The 16,998-nt window shown below is 37.6% G+C and overlaps 2 protein-coding genes across 5 annotated transcripts in view; one reads left to right on the top strand and one right to left on the bottom strand.

Moving 5' to 3' along the window:
* The window catches only part of LOC135197752 (uncharacterized), a 68,101-nt gene that overhangs the window by 132 nt on the left and 50,971 nt on the right, over positions 1–16,998 (top strand). For 2 of the 3 annotated variants that reach the window (XM_064224836.1, XM_064224827.1), the window contains exon 1: positions 5–154. The exons of the other annotated variant lie outside the window; for it this stretch is intronic. The gene's annotated coding sequence lies outside the window, so the exon portion shown is untranslated. Of the gene's footprint in view, positions 1–4; positions 155–16,998 lie in introns of those variants that run through there. 3 annotated transcript variants of the gene reach the window in all.
* LOC135197749 (uncharacterized) lies at positions 4,171–16,509 on the bottom strand. 2 transcript variants are annotated; one of them, XM_064224824.1, is made up of 3 exons: positions 16,114–16,509; positions 9,129–9,252; positions 4,171–8,555 (listed from the first exon to the last, which is right to left on the bottom strand). In XM_064224824.1, exons 2-3 carry the CDS (start codon positions 9,227–9,229, stop codon positions 6,983–6,985), a joined length of 1,674 nt encoding a protein of 557 aa, XP_064080894.1. In that variant the 5' UTR covers positions 9,230–9,252; positions 16,114–16,509; the 3' UTR covers positions 4,171–6,982. The 2 variants fall into 2 exon arrangements, with proteins under 2 accessions (XP_064080894.1, XP_064080895.1); XM_064224825.1 differs by having other exon boundaries at positions 16,119–16,509.

Raw genomic sequence — 16,998 nt, 5'->3', positions numbered from 1 at the left:
GAGTTTTTGTGCGCTCCGAGAACCCAGCAGATATTCGTTTTTCGTACCAGGATTAATAAGATAGTCTGTGCTATTCCTGTTTCGTAGTGCCACATAAGAAGGAGCGCAGTGACCTGGGGTACGACAACTGGAAATTCGTCCCCTAAGCTCATAGGTAAGACAGTCGATATGATTCAGTATCGTCTTAGGCCCCGTTTTTGGGAGGAGTGGTATTCCCTATACTCACAACTTCATTGCAGCTTGTGGGATTTTCTAAAATGTTATTGATCGAAAACAACACAAAATATATGTACTGATGTGAATCATGTTTTAATTTTGCGTATATGTATATATATATGCATATATATATATATATATATATATATATATATATATATATATATATATCTATATATATATATATATATATATATATATATGTATGTAATATATAATATATAATGACTCCCAACCAAGGGTTTTTGGGAGTCGTTATCTAGGACCAATATTTTTGGGGGGTCATTATCTTTATGCTATTTACAATCTATTCTTTGTACTAAACGCCCTGCGAAGATGGCTACAAACCGGGTTGAAACCTTTGGGGGTTATACAATTATAGGAAAGTATATATATATATATATATATATATATATATATATATATATATATATATATATATATATATATATATATATATATGAATAACTTGATCACGAAGTATATAAAACGTGATGCTATGTAAAAATAAAGGTTATTTTGCCACGAAGGAAAAAATGAAAAAGCGAAATAGCCGAGTACTTTCGGTCCTGTTCGGACCCTTTACCTCAGTAAAGGGTCCGAACAGGACCGAAAGTATTCGGCATTCTCGCTTTTTCATTTTTTCCTTCGTGGCAAAAAATCCTTTATTTATATATATATATATATATATATATATATATATATATATATATATATATATATGTATGTATGTATGTATGTATATTTATGTATGTATGTATGTGTATTTGTATATACGTACATATGTATATGCACACACCCATAGACGTTTTTCATTTAGTATCTTGGTCTTTTCAAAAATTACCCTACGATTCACTTGCAGTCATTAAAGAATCGTGTAGGAAATTGGTATTGTTTCTTTGTTCTTTGAGAGAGAGTTTCTCTGCTGCGCGGCATAATTTCCTTTGAAGATGGCTTCCGCCCAAACTTGTTAATAATTTAACGCATGATTTTGATTGTGTATAAAGTTAATGTTAAGACTTGGATGTGTTGATAAAAATGTGTGGCATGAATGTGCAGGTGTTTTTTTTCTTAAATATTTATAAGGACATTTTGCTTTAGATTCTTTTACAGAAAAAAGTTATTTTCCTCAGTGTTGTTTGACAACAGCCGAAGGAAACCAATTTCATTATCGTTCTCTTCATGTTGCTCGCAATTTAGTTTAGAAACACTGGGTTTGGTCAATATTAGTGGTTAACTTAAACTGAACATTGGTTCAATTCAGTGCTCGGATGACTGGCAACTAATGAATAACAAGTAGATTTTTTGTCCAAGGTTCAGCATATCTTTAATTTTTGACCGCATCATCTTCCAGGCTTCGGGCCTAAACACCGTCCATTACTCCTGGTTGCACCAGAAGACCAAAGTATTGCTGTACCACTGTACTTATTAATCGTAGGAAAGGCCAATGTTGAAGGGAAATCGCAGGGAAAAGAAAGAAAAACTTCGTTGGCGATGCGATTCAGACAGTCAGACGGACGCAGATATCATAATCTCCGAGGAACCGTTATCAGGTCTTATGATTCTGAAGTAAACGCGAAGAATACGTGTCTCCACAAAATGAAATCTGAGAGGCGTGTGCTTGAAACGGTCGCCTGTAAAAGACACGAGGGTGATTTTTTGAAATGTAGGGTGGTACCTTCAACCATCCCTTTGGAACATTTAGCTTTTAAGCTTTCTATGCTTTTAAGTACATAGTAGAGCTTGCTTTGGGCGCAGTGCTCCTTACTTGCTGTACTACTATGGTGGAATGATGAGTATTATAGAGTAGCTCCGTATTAGAGACTATATTTCAGCTGTCTGACCATCCATCCCTCTCCCTCCTCTCTCTTGCAAACTCTGCAACGTCTGGCTGAAATACAGCCTCCAGAATGGAACCACTCCTCTGCAAAACTCCTCATTTCACCGTAGTACTACAGTAAGTAACGAGCACTGCATCCCAGGAAACTATTGCGTATGTATACTTCAAAGCCTGGAAGTACGTCTCCGAAGGGGCCGGTACTCAACGCAGTGCCCATATTGCACGTAAATTGGAAGTTGGCGAAGTTTGCCAGGGGGCTGCTTATGGCCGAAACGACCAAGATTATTACGGGCTGCTCTGAGAGTAAGAGCCCATGGTGGCTTAATCTCAAACAATTAGAATTACGGGCTGCTTCAGGAGCAAGATGCCGTGCCGGCAAAAGGCTGGCTTAATCTTAATACCAAAAAAGTTAAGTGTATCTTAGTTTTACCAGACCACTGAGCTAATTAACAGCTCTCTTAGGGCTGGCCCGAGGGATCAGATATATCTACGTGGCTAGGAACCAATTAGTCACCTTGCAACGGGACCTACAGCTTATTGTGGGATCCGAACCACTATATAGAGAAATTAATTTCTATCACCATACATAAATTCCTCTGATTCCGCGTTGGGATAGCGGAGAATCGAACTCCAGACCACCGGATTGGTAGCCGAGCGCGAAAGCCACTCGTCCAACGAGGAACTCGTAAGAATTTGTTTAAAGTAAAATCTGAAGGCGCCTTTAATTATCCATGAATATCACCTTCAGCATTGACTTTTCCTACCATAAATAACTACAGAGGCTCTTTCCGCAGCTAAATGAGCTCCTCAGTGGCGTGATCGGTATGGTCTTGGCCTGCCACCTCGGTGGCCGCGAGTTCGATTCTCGGCCATTCCATTGAGGGGTGAGAGATGTGTATTTCTGGTGATAGAAGTTTACACTGGACGTGGTTCGGAAGTCACGTAAAGTCGTTGGGCCCGTTGCTGAATAACCACTGGTTCCATGCAACGTAAAATCACCATACAAACAGAGCTAAATCTCACAACACACGCTCCACCAAGTCAGTTAACAAGCAGTCTTTCGTTTAAGGTGCCTAAAATTTCCTCCTGTTTCTTCTTGCCCAATATCTCCATTAACAAAACAGATCTATCATCTGCAGGCATTACTTCTCTTTTGTAGTAGTCGTTTGCCGTTGAATCTTACATCGAGGGTTTGGCTGTCAATGTTGTGAATTTCCTGTGACAGTCATTATTCGCTCATTCTATTAAAAGTTGAACTATATGAACAAGAAAAAATTCTTCACCATTAATAACCAAGTCTGAAGATAGCTCTGAGTTAAATTGCTCAGATTTACTCGAAAGTGAGATTTTCTGATCAAATTTTGTCCTCATTCTAAGTTTGGCCATAGTCTGTCTGTCTGTTTGTATGCAATTATGCAATGGGCATTCCTTATGACTCCGGGCACTGGTTTCTTTGATTGCAGTTCATACTACTCTGACCTTTTTAGCATCTTTTGTTATATGAAAACAGAATATTTTGATTCAACTGCATGCATGCACAATTGCACATTATATCAGATTATATCTGACAAGGGTGAAGTTAGCGAAGATATGATAAAACACAATGAATTCCTTGTTTCGATCTTAAACTTATCACTTCATAAATGTTGCCTGAAGTATGATAAGGCAGCTTCCATGCGGTATTGCTGTCAACAATGCTTTTGACGTAGGTTGGCCTAGGAAGCTTACTATTTTTCAAGAAATATGTCGTGAGGATGCTGTGTGATTTGTGAAGGCAACTTAGAAGTTATTAGTTGATATAGCTCATAGGTCTTACGATTTCGATGGCATTTGGGATGTTTATAGATTTCCCATAGAAAAGGTTATCCATACGTGACAAAAACACCTTATTTAATATAACTGGATTTGAATACGGGATAAATTATCATCCAGTGTTAATTTAATGGACCATTGTATCCTCCCTTTTCCACGATAGGCAACTGCACTGGTTTTTTTTTAGTCCGAGATGGCATGAATTTGTCTCTTGTGAAGCAAAGCTTGGCTTCAAAGTAATATACATCTACAATATATCGGAACTAAAGGGAATATATTAAAAAAAACTACAGCAATTCAGAGAATCGTATGGACTTTATTATTCACAGTTGTCTAGAAGGTGATTTTTCGCTTTATCCTGGAGGTAATAAGAAATTGCAGTAAGAAGACGCTGCTAAAACGAAAAGAAAAATATGTGAAGATTATCTTTGAATTTCAAGAATGTCATCAACGGACAGACAGAACCATCTTTTGGGAATTCTTTCACCTGGTGGGGCCTCCTTTTAGTAGTAACATCACTGTATTGTCTAGCTGTGTTCCACTTTCTTTATGATAACTTTCAGAATACAAGGTATATTTGTGGTGCATAGTGTGGCAGTTACATTTTACTAGCCTAGTGTTGCACGGCTTCATTGTGCAGATGTACCATATGGAAAAAAAAATGAAACACTGATTTCATTCTTGACCATTTTTGTCATTAATACTTCTAAGGCATCTTCAAGAGGAGTGTGATCAAAGTTAGAACCTTATTGATAACGTTCAGCTTTTATCCAAGAGACTTTGTTGGGTTTGAAGTGTCTGTTATGCAGTATCAGTTATTTCAGTTGACTTTTGTAGGAACTTTTTCAAAGTATTTGAAGTCCGATTCTGATTGCAGAAGTACCAACTAGGAGTGGCCATGATTGGCATTACTTTTAATTGGTAATGAGACCTGGCTATCAAAAACCAGCTGGTTAATTATTTAAATGATACAGAGGGCAACTGGGAATTCCATCTAATAAGCTCTTGAGAACAGTGCCCAAAGTAAGTAGTAGGTGGTAGCCTTTCGACAGAGCTGGAGTAACCCCAGTTGAGATTTACTCTGGGGTCTAGTTTGATTATTAAAGATACTCAGTAGGGCAAGGAAAGAGGGATGTTGAAACGCGAATAAATAAAGTCATTGAAGAAAACTTCTGGATGAATGACATGGAAAGTGTGTATACCCCCTCATATCAGTGGGACTATTTCTCACAAAGAGTTTGAAAATAAGTCAGTTACCCTGAGTGGAGAACGAATCTTTCGCAAATGCTCTTGAATTGTATGAAGCACTACTAGCTAGGATTACCAGTTAGTGTTAGATTGTTTTCTGCCTATTGGTGATGTGTGCGTGTGATACATTTCCAATGAGTGTATTCAGAAATGTTATATGCTAGTGTTGACTCGCCATTGGACTACTTCTAAGTTGTAACCTACCTGTTACACGTTGATTAATCTTCCTGACTTTTTTGAAGGAATTATTGTGTCTTGCCTATGATAACTTTGGAACTAAACGGTCATTGTTGCCGTAGTTGACTTTGTAATCAAACATTCTCTTTCCTTGCCTTTTTCCTTGAGTTTGTAAATAAACATTCTTATTATTCTTGACAATGTAATCAGTATAAGTGTTTTTACCCTTTTAACCCTTTTACCCAGATCAAATAGCCTCACTACCCTTTTCCAGACTTTGTCTATTAATTCTTGTCAAACCACCCCTTTCGTAAAACATTATTCTAAACTTTAAGGACTTGAAAATTTATATTTCTTTGTCATCGTCTCTGTTAATTTTTTAATGTCTGCGTGCTTATCCCTTCGACACTGAACGGTTTTTCTTGTTCTGTCTCTTTTCAGAATTAAACTTTTTCTAGTACTCTGACTTTGTTCCTCACCAACGTTACTCATCCTTAGCTGTGTAATTTGAAAAACGCATCTAATCCTCAAATACAGACAGTTCCAGGTTACGGCGGTCTCGGGTTATGGCGATCTGACTTTACAGTGCTTGATTTACAGCGTTTTTTGGGTTACAGCACAGCGCCGGGAACGGAAACCCCACTGTAACCCGGGGACTGGCTGTAATTCACACACGTCATGCGTTCTGAAATACATTTGTTGGAACCTGTATTACTATGTAGGCAGGGTCTCTGTATTTCTTAATTGCCCTTAACATTGAAATGCTATGTAAGAACCTGCAATGTATTTCGTTATGAAATTTATTTTATGGACATGCGAGTGTGGCAAAAGTAACCAGCTTCCCATCTGTATGTGATATAATTAAAGTATATTTAAACAGCTCCACGTTGAGATTCTGGTAAATTGATCATGTGGTTCTTAATTTGTTTTGTGTGTGTGTGTGTTTGACTTACCTCTGTTGCCTAAATTGTTAACTTATCTCAGTCATTTTGGTCGTAACTTCAACTCTGCTCTGTGTTATGCCTTGATAATTTGTATGGTCTTTCCTTCAAATTAATTTTATTATATTACATTGCAAAGCATTTCATAAAATTTCCTCATAAGCTTTTAAGTTATATGAAACTTTTATGTTATTTACCTATTTCCATTACTTCACAGTTTTTCCATTTCAAACTTTCTAGTGCAAGATGAAAATGTCTATAGCTGTGGCAAGTTTCATGACCTTACGGTATCATCGCAACATGTTTCACAGAGTTTGTCCCATTGTTATTTAAAAGAAAATTACATGGTATTAGTGGAGCAAATGAACCTAGAATCAATATATTTACAGATATCGCTAAAATTTGGCATAATGCGAGTAATGAAATGTTATTGGATTATGTTACCACAGCAAAACTCCCTCGTTCACTAATCAACAATAAGTTCTCAATTGACTGTTTATGCTCCATACCACGAGACATGTAAGGCTTTGTTGCAAGCTCTGCTAGGTCTTTTTTCATGGAGTGAAAGGAGTTTCTAAAAAAGTCGCACGATGTTTAAAGTTAGACCTAATGTGCTGTACCATCAATCTTTCAGACATTCAAATACACTGTTGAATTACTTCCAAGTATCACTCCAACATAGAATTTGGATGGCACACACATTGTAGTCACTATCATTCATCTCAGTGCTTGACGCAGGATTGTGTTTTCATCTCGAAATTGATGTATTATCGGATTTTATCACAGTTTCATTTTTAAAGAAGTCTAGGCGTTTCAGGGTGTCTGCAACACGCGAAACTAATGCCTGTTTGTACTTCAGAATTGAAGGATCTTTAGTGGGATGACTTTTATATCTCACACCACAGACTTTTTTCAGTTCACCAACGCAGTCAGAACGGTAATGCTGCAGATGAGCGTCATGTGTATTCATGGGATAGGCAGAACATTGTGGTCCGATGCAAGAGAAAGGAAAGTGATTGTGAAGGGTCAGAATTCTCTCTGTGTCATGGAAACATTTCACGTAGGCCCCTGGTAGGGTGTAGTTGCCAGAGCGATAGACGTTCTTCAGCATGTGCATATAGCTTGGTACATCAGTTACATCTGGTTCCTCCGGCTTGTGCATACTATCCATGAAATAAATATTCTGTGCAACATACGAAGAACGCATGTTTCTATTTTTTCCCTGATCATTTTGCTTGACAATCTCCAGAAGTTCTTTCCATGATGAAGAATTCCTAGGCATGATAACTTCATCGATATCGAGAAGAGCGATGTACTTATATTTATACATGTTTTTGTAGAAGCAGTCATTGTATGGAATGACTTCATTCTGCCGCTTATGGACAAGTTTAGCCTTAAGGTACATATACGAGAAACCACGAACATTAGGCTGCCATCCAGGAAGTGTCAGTTTTGTGATGCCAATCTGCCCTTTATCCTGGTAGTAACTGAGAATTTTGGAAATGTTTGGATGTACCTCCATGTCGTACATGAAGACTTTGTTTGCTCCCAGAAGAAATAAGAGCTCAAGCCACTCTGTCAACCTAACGCTGAGATCATTAAATGGGTAGTTGATACCCTTGACACAAACAGCAAAGTCTTCTTTCTCTCCTGATGGAGGACGATCATTGATAACCCTCAAGTGTGTGGTTGCCATGTCACATGGCTTCTCAGCTAGAGAGACTGACTCGGGCACAAGATTTTGGTATTGTGAAGGCACTTGACAAGACATCAAATAAGGCTGCAATACTCCATTTCTGTAATTACCCCATTCTTTAACCCATATCCACTTGTACTGCCAAACTTGAGAAAAAACTGGTTTATTCATGCCATCAAACCACATTTGGCAGTAGGGTTTAACTGTTGGGTCAAGTTTATCTATCATTCCCAATATGCGGATCAAGGGCCTCCTCTCTGCCAGTGTTCTGTTGTCGTAATATGCAGCGAACAAATAAAAACTTCCATTGCTTGTTTCCAGTGATTGCCAGTATTTGTTGTTGAAATGTATGTCATAGAGAGATGGCATCTTTGCACATGAGCTGTTCATGGATAACTGTTTATGTTTGGATTTCTGCCAGAATTCTATCGGCAGATTGGGTTCTTTCTTCTGTATTTTGGCTGCCATCTCTGGCTCGGAGAGTTTTGGTGACCTGTCGATGGAAGGGTTGCTCTTCAGTAAGTTGAAGCCCATCACACTTTTACTCTCTTGTGACCTTAGGTCGAGGACTTGCTGGATCACTTGGGGAGAGTTGCCGTAGATTGATTCACTATGTGTTGAAAAGCTGAAAAACAAGTATAGAAAAAATTAGGGAGAAAATCTGCATTAAATCTTAAGTAGTATATTTTTTAAGTGGATGAAAATATCTTGAGTTCTAGAGTGTACGTAAAGAAGTAGCAAATTTGTATGGGATGTTTTACATATATAGTACATACACACATATACAGTCGACCCCCAGTTTTCGCAGGGGATGTTTATGACAACACCCTGTGAGTAGGAGTTAAGAACTACTGGCAGACTTCCATATGGAATTATAAATGTAAGCCTTGAAGGGGGGGAGGGAAGGAAACAGCTTTATGTGGTCTGACCACTGATCATACTTTTAAATTAGCTTTATAATGGCAGAGTAGGGCTTGCCATTTTTTGTAAAGATTATTTGTTCCCCCTTGACCATGAAGCCTCTGCTAGCCGAACACCATGACTTTGGGAAGTAAATCACCGTCAGCCAAAATTCAGCGGCCTGGTTAAGCTACTTATTAGTATAGTAATGATAATGTTAGGTTGATTTTGGTACTTGAAGTAAAATCACGAAAAACATAACATACACACCTAAATTCTGCAAAACAAAGGAAATTACCTGATGAGGAGGTAGCAGAGAAGACACCAGATGACCAGTATGTAGCCACACCTTCGTGCATTGCGCCTTGGCATGCATGCCAGGAATTGGTGAAGAGCCATTGGATGTTAGCAGCAGCTGGTTCCTGGAAGACAGAACCCAACTAATTATCATTTACTTCAATCAGAGAATTAAAGGGTTGAAATTGGAAAGTGGCCATTTTTAGTAAACTTACGGTTGCCCCTGACGTTTGTTTGTCTGTTGAATTTCCTGAAATCAGACTTTTTGACTTCTCGTGTGGCTTCGTCTAACTGGTACGTGTGTTCCAACCTTGGCTACCCTTCTCGTAACCTTCTTACATGGCTACCCTTCTCATAAACCTTCTTACATGGCTACCCTTCTTGTAAACCTTCTTACATGGCTACCCTTATTGTAAACATTCTTACATGGCTACCCTTCTCGTAAATCTTCTTACATGGCTACCCTTCTCATAAACTTTCTTACATGGCTACCCTTCTCGTAAACCTTCTTACATAGCTATTCTTCTCGTAAACCTTCTTACATGGCTACCCTTCTCGTAAATCTTCTTACATGGCTACCCATTTTGTGAACCTTCTTACATGGTTACCCTTCTTGTAAACCTTCTTACATGGCTACCCTTCTTGTAAATCTTCTTACATGGCTGACAGCCTTGAGAGATCACTTCTACTCTGGCTTTCTTTCAAAGGAAGAATGGGTCCCAGTCTTAACCCCATAATTTGGATAGCTTTAATGCATATTGGTTGATATTGGGAAGTTATTGGAATTTGAGAGTTCTGTGAATATGGGTACTGAGGTATTTACCCTGTATTATCCCTATTGGTTTTGTTATTTGATTCTATTTCAGCATCCAGGACCCCACAGAATTTGGAAAAAGTGTTTCTCAGATGTGGATGTGGTTGTCGCTGACTTCATCTATGGATATCGTTTGAGAGTAAAGTGTGAAGATAAGAACTGAGTGACTCAGAGAAGCAGGTTTGTGGTGGAGAATGGGAAAGAATAGGGTTCTAATGCCTTAAGAGTCTGTGATTTACCAAAGCGCTGAACATACTACAGGGGAAACAGTTACTGATCCTCAGTTTATGAAAATTAGCCTAAAAAAATCCTCGACAATACAACTCTGCTTCTCTTCTCTACGTGTGTTTGAATTAACAGGTGGCCGTGCTGAATGTTATGGTAAATAACGTATAGGTGAATTATGTATAAAAAAAAAAAAAAAAAAAAAAAAGATATGCTGCTTCGGTATTCTAATATCCTACAAGAGGAGTTTCATATCGAAATGTGGCCTGGAAGCGATAATAATAATGACGTGATTGCCAGTGTTGGTAGTACCAGATTGATTGTGCTCAACTAGTTCCTGATCTCTCTCTCTCTCTCTCTCTCTCTCTCTCTGTTAAGCATATCTGTTATTTGACTCTGTTCTATTTGTGCGGCGCTGCTGAATTCATTTTTGGATTATTTTGCGCGTGTGTGTGTGTGTGTGTGACACCCTCTCCATAAGGCTAAGGCTGCTCGACGCGGAGCTTTGTCTTTGGAGCTGAAAAAATAAGAGGAAACACTCTTAAATTCCTTATCTTACTCACAGGAGAAAACAATGACTCCATTAATGGGCCCCTTTGGCAAGCGAATGTTATCTTGACTCAGCATGGCGGTTGGCCCAGGGTTTTTTCGCATTTTGATACTGACAGATAAGATGACAAGATTTTATTTTGATAAAAAGAGCACTCAGTAGTGGTCTGTTCACTAATTATATTATATATTTAATTATATATATATATAATATATATTATTATATATATATAGTATAGATATAATTATATAAGCTAGATATAAATTAATATAATATAATAGTGACGGCACTACCCCTATACGGGACTGAATACCCAAATGGAGATACTACTCCGTTCCCCTTAATTTCTCTTTGATTTCAGATTTATAAATCTTCTTTTACACATTTTAATTAATAATATTAAAATGTGTTCCTCTTGGCGAAGATATGCCTACCTCCTGAAGAGTTATGGAGTTAATGCAGCATCTAACAAACAGTAATAACACGGTGCAAAAGCACTTATTTAAAGCACAATACAATGAAAAATCAAATAACTATCATGATAATACTAGGGACGTGTATACCAAATACCATGCAGGTCAGTGTGATAACTTATATATTGGTCAAACTGGCAAATTACTAGAAAAGAGAACAGAACAGCAAAAAAAAAAAAAATGTATAGGATATGCACGAGTGAACAGTGTAATTTTCGTTCATGCTAGTGAAAGCTATAATGCCATCAACTGGAAAGATGGTAAATAGAGTTTGTTAAATAGTTAAGGGGACGACATATTTATCTTGAAAATGAGTATAATGAATTTTTAGATTCCTCAGCTGATATTCGTATTATTTTAAGAAACTGTCTTATAACAATAGATTAGTTAATGTCTCGTCCCCTTATACTATTTGATCAAACTCTATTTACCATCTTTCCAGTTGATGGCATTATAGCTTTCACTAGCATGAACGAAAATTACACTGTTCACTCGTGCATATCCTATACATTTTTTTTTTTTTTTTTTGCTGTTCTGTTCTCTCTAGTAATTTTGCCAGTTTGACCAATATATAAGTTATCACACTGACCTGCATGGTATTTGGTATACACGTCCCTAGTATTATCATGATAGTTATTTGATTTTTCATTGTATTGTGCTTTAAATAAGTGCTTTTGCACCGTGTTATTACTGTTTGTTAGATGCTGCATTAACTCCATAACTCTTCAGGAGGTAGGCATATCTTCGCCAAGAGGAACACATTTTAATATTATTAATTAAAATGTGTAAAAGAAGATTTATAAATCTGAAATCAAAGAGAAATTAAGGGGAACGGAGTAGTATCTCCATTTGGGTATTCAGTCCCGTATAGGGGTAGTGCCGTCAGTGCACCTCGCGCTGTGCACTGTAGGCATTACTTACGGTCTTTGCAGCGTCCCTTCGGCCCCTAGCTGCAGCCTCCTTTGCTCCTTTGACTATAACTCCGTCAAAATTCGCTTTCTTCTTTCTGACTTTCCACCCCCTCCTAACAATTGTTTCGACATTATGCTCTTATGCCCCAGCGCTTGTCCTTTGGCCGAAATTTGTTAATAAAAAAATTAGGAAATCAAAAAACCTGACTTAGTAATCATTTTTAAAGAATTACCCTTTTGCCTAATAAACTTGAGCGTTAATATGAACTTTCAAGGAAATGGGGGAATAAACTTGAAAAGAACACTCCAGACAATATTGAAGAATCTGTAAGAAATGCACACGATATCAGAGTAATGTTCTTCTTTTAAAACTAAACAATCACCCTATCAACTGGAAAGGGGCAACTTAACTTGTATATACTCATCTGCGGAAACAGTACAGTTGGATCCAGTGATATAAAATGAGTTTTTATCGACAATGAATATCAATATTGGGTCTTGGGTTGATTTTTTTTTTTTTTTAATCTGACAGCTGCTACGCCCAGCTGTCAAAATATCACTGCAATGATACTCGCTTCATAATCTTGTAATTTCCTTGACCAATGTACGCGTCGAGGTATAATAAAAGTGTCATGTAATAATAATAATAATAATAATAATAATAATATCTTTAATAATATTAATAATAATATCCTTATTTCAGCTTAGGGCCGTATACATGGAATATACAAAATACAGACAATAACATACACAATCTAGATACATGAGACAATATGATAAAAAAAAATGAATAAACGGCACTATTCATACAATAGCTGGGGTAGTATAAAAGATAGTAATCATAATACTGGTAATAACAGTATGATTTTGGAGAGAGAAAAAATGCATTGAGAGTTGTAACAGTTAGTGCACAGATTATATAACCAGATACAATCTGGTAGCTTTACTTCTTTCTTTCTGTAGGTCTTCAGCTTGAAACCCTTTATGGAGAGAGCCAACAGACTATAAACCCAAGGGGGCTCTAGAGGGAAATTCAATACTTTGTCAGTGGCTCGGTGGCTCAGTTGAGCCGGAGTCTACATCGAACAAACACCTGATTGTAAAAGTTTCAAAAGCAAGCTTGGACCAGAGGCGAATATAGTGATGATCTCCAATATACTTTGATTAAAGTTGAAAAGATTTCGATCTCCTCAGTATATATATATGATATATATATATATATATATATATATCTATATATATATATATATATATATATATATATATATTAGTTTTTACTTGGGAGCCCTCAGTCTCATCTCATAATGGGGGAAAATGCAGTGTTCATCAATTCTCTCCTCTCCAGTTGTGATGGCGTCTCCCGGTAATGAGAAAATGAGGATAAATTGTGTGTGTGTGCGTATGTGTGTGTGTGCATGTGTTATCAAACAACAACTGTGATTCTGAAGCTGTATGTCTACTCAGGTGTTCCACCTTCCGTGATGATACTGAAGGGGACAGGTGCTACTACCACTTCTATTCGTATAATAGTTATATTCTCATTATGATCATCCAATTGTACTATTACGTCTGGTACTGTTGAAGTATATTACAGTTTAGTTCACGTTTACTAATACAGTGGAACAAATTACTGTAATGCTGTATAGCGATTTCAAGATCTCGGCAGCTTGAGGTTTATGGACTTAACTGCTGCTTATCACATTACTGCAATGTAGATATTGATTTTTAACGAACTTTGACTTTCGAAAGAGCTCACTGTGGCGTGGCAACGAGGACGCGGTCGTGTTACGCGAATTATTAAGCAATAAAGAATATAAAGGGTTTATTCTCAACGGCCCGGTCGTGCCCACTTGGTATTGACCTTGTCATACCCAGTTTTGACCTCTTTGGTTAATGCTCCCCTTTCACGTCTTTTATTTTTTATTTATTTTTTTTAATTGTCGACGGTGTTTGCATATTTCCACGACGTCTGTTTGTTGGAATGATTTATCCTTTTACTTTTTGGAGAATCAAAAGGACAACTTTTGTATTCTTCCTTCCTGGTGTATACTATTATGATTACTTTTTCGCAAAATCAAATGCTAGATTATATTTGTGTTGACAGTGGAAAAAAGCAAATCTGTCTCGAGGTTCCATGCAGTGCTAAACCCTTATTTGTATAAATTCCCTTATTTCCAAGATATTAAGGCCATAGGATTTAAATACCCTGGGGAATTATGTTTTTGTAACACTGTTCTCGTTTTTACTCAGTCCAAGATTACAGATATATATATATATATATATATATATATATATATATATATTATATATATATATATATATATATTATATATATATATATATATATATATATATATATATATATATTATATATGTATATCCCATTTAACCAACCTACCTTCCTCTAGCCATGTCAGAACATTTCGCGATCCATCCATCTTTCTACGCTTAAACTTTTCTCGTCCATACCAATATTCCTGCCACTTCTACACTTTTCCATCCACGAAAGGAATTGACTCATATACATCCAGAACTTTCGTTGCAATGGGCATTCTCCCTGTAGGGGGTAATGCGGTGCACTGTGGGCATTACTTAAGGTTGTTTGCAGCGTCCCTCTGACCCCCAGCTGCAACCCCTTACTGCAACCCCTTACTGCAACCCCTTACATTCTTTTAACTGTAGTTCAGTTCATGCTCCCTTTCTTCCAACCTTACTTTCCACCCTCTCCTAACAACTGATTCGAAATGCAACTGCTTTAAGGTTTTACACCAATGACACCCTTCAAACCTTTTTGCTGTTACTTTGAATGACCTCATAGGTCTCCCCAGGGCTTGGCCTTTGAACCTAAACTCAATGTTCATTTCGAAGTGGATTCTTCGTCTCGTCCATAATTCTACTATCATCCACTCCAGCGATTCCCACTGCCAGTCTTCCACCATCCTGCCTGACCAACATTTGTCTATCTTCGTTGCTTCCAGTGACTCTCGTCACCTCGTGCTCTAGGATTCTCAAAGTCCTCCAAATCGAAGTCTTTATTATCTGTAGTTGAAGCTGTGTATAAAATCACTGCGAACACTTTCAATTTCTCCTTTTCAGTCTCGCTTCACGGAAGGGACTTTTTTTAATTTATTATTCTCTTACCAGACGTTCTTGGCTGTTGTCAAAACCGTATAGTGGGCAAGTCGCCAGTTGTTTGTATTCTCTCTCTCTCTCTCTCTCTCTCTCTCTCTCTCTCTCTCTATTATATATATATATATATATATATATATATATATATATGTATATGTATATATATATGTATATATATGATATATATACACACATCATAAGGAACATTTGTAATTTAATGCATATATATAAATTACGGTGATGTGATAAAAAATAATCATATATATGTGTGTGTATATTGTTATATAATATATATATATATATATATATATATACATTATATATACATACATATATATATATATATATATATATATGTATACATATATAGTATATGCATGTGTGCATATATATTAACCTCAATCTCACAGAGGGCCACCATCGACTTAGACCCGTTGCCCGAAAAATCTACAGAACCTTTGCTGACCCTATAGTTAAAGTAAATTGTATTTAATTGACTGAGGTTGATTGTAGTCAGTGGTAAAGGCATGGGTCTAGCATCCGATCCCATAAGAACTGCTGAAACTACTCTTATTCCCCTTCTTAGAGAATAAGTAATTGAGTTGAAAAGTGCTGTTTATATTATATCCTTCACGCAGACATGTGCATTGATGTTGCATTTTGTCAACTTGAGACACTCAGATGAAATCATTCGCAATATACGAATTCGCTGTTCTTCAGAGAGAGTCACCCCCTTCCCCCACCTTCCCCCCCCCCCCACCCCCGTTAGTCTTTCCTCCGCGAGTTCTGAATGACACTGTGTAACTTGACCACGATGGTATGGATATGAGAATCAAGGGCACCCTTCTCATTTTAACGGAGGAAAAAGACCCTCCTTGCCTTACCTTACTTTGCGAGAAATGGAGGAAGACGACACTGGTTTGTTTCCTTCTTCGTCTTCTTCTTCTTCTTTTTTTAGGAGCTTCTTGGCAATCCAAGGAAGCGGCCAGGAGGCAGCCCGGCAATGTCTCTGCCACTGGCTAGTTTTGTAGAAGACCGCCACTTGTGAAATGTGAGGGGCAATATGGCTGTTGACGTGTATGTGTGTGTGTGTGTGTGGTAGTGGGGGCGTGATATGTCCAGCAGTGCACATGTGGCAAGGAGCAGAATAATCTGATGCCGTGGATTATCTCCTCCCTTTACTTTAGAGTTTCCCCTCAAAATTGCTGTTGTTAATTGGTTTGTTTCCGAAGGCTTTCGTGGAGCGACCGACGTGGCCGGAACCGGTCGGGTAGACGTTAATTTTCACACTTGGAGCATTTTATATATTCACTGATAATGCACTTAAGAACTTTGGGTGGGTTTTCCGTAATAATTTATATTCCGGATTACTTTCAGGTTCCTTTCCTTTTACGATTTTCATGACGTGATTGATGAGGGGTGTGGGGGGGAGGGGCAAATGCCCCACTCCGCATCGTTTTTCAAACGGGGAGTTTCTGGGGATATTAGATTGGGCATTTAGATTAGAATCGCCCTTGAGAATTCCTATAGAGATTTAGTGTTTCCTTCTTGATGTCTTTTTGGGGATTTACTGTGTTTTTTTTTTCAAGACGTATTGGGATTCGATTTAACGCTGATTTTTTCCTTTATTGTTTTTGGGGGTGGGGTTGTTTGGGGGGTGGGGGTTTAGCCTTCATTTTGTAGTTGGGTTTTCCAAGAAATTAGTGATATTTATTTCTTTTTACAAAACACTTTTGGTATTGTAATCTCCTAAATGTACCTTTGTTTTT

The sequence above is a fragment of the Macrobrachium nipponense genome, chromosome 21 (genome assembly GCF_015104395.2).
Source record: "Macrobrachium nipponense isolate FS-2020 chromosome 21, ASM1510439v2, whole genome shotgun sequence".
In the NCBI taxonomy this organism is placed as follows: Eukaryota; Metazoa; Arthropoda; class Malacostraca; order Decapoda; family Palaemonidae; genus Macrobrachium; species Macrobrachium nipponense.
Note: the sequence above shows the minus strand (reverse complement) of the source record. Positions and strands in the feature narration are given on the sequence as shown.

Bases quoted from the DNA above. Each gene is read 5' to 3' on its own strand.
- LOC135197749 (XM_064224824.1), bottom strand. From the start codon at position 9,229: ATGGCTCTTCACCAATTCCTGGCATGCATGCCAAGGCGCAATGCACGA. The intron at 8,556-9,128 runs GTAATTTCCTTT...CTTGTTTTTCAG, and splicing joins CTCTGCTACCTCCTCATCAG to CTTTTCAACACATAGTGAAT.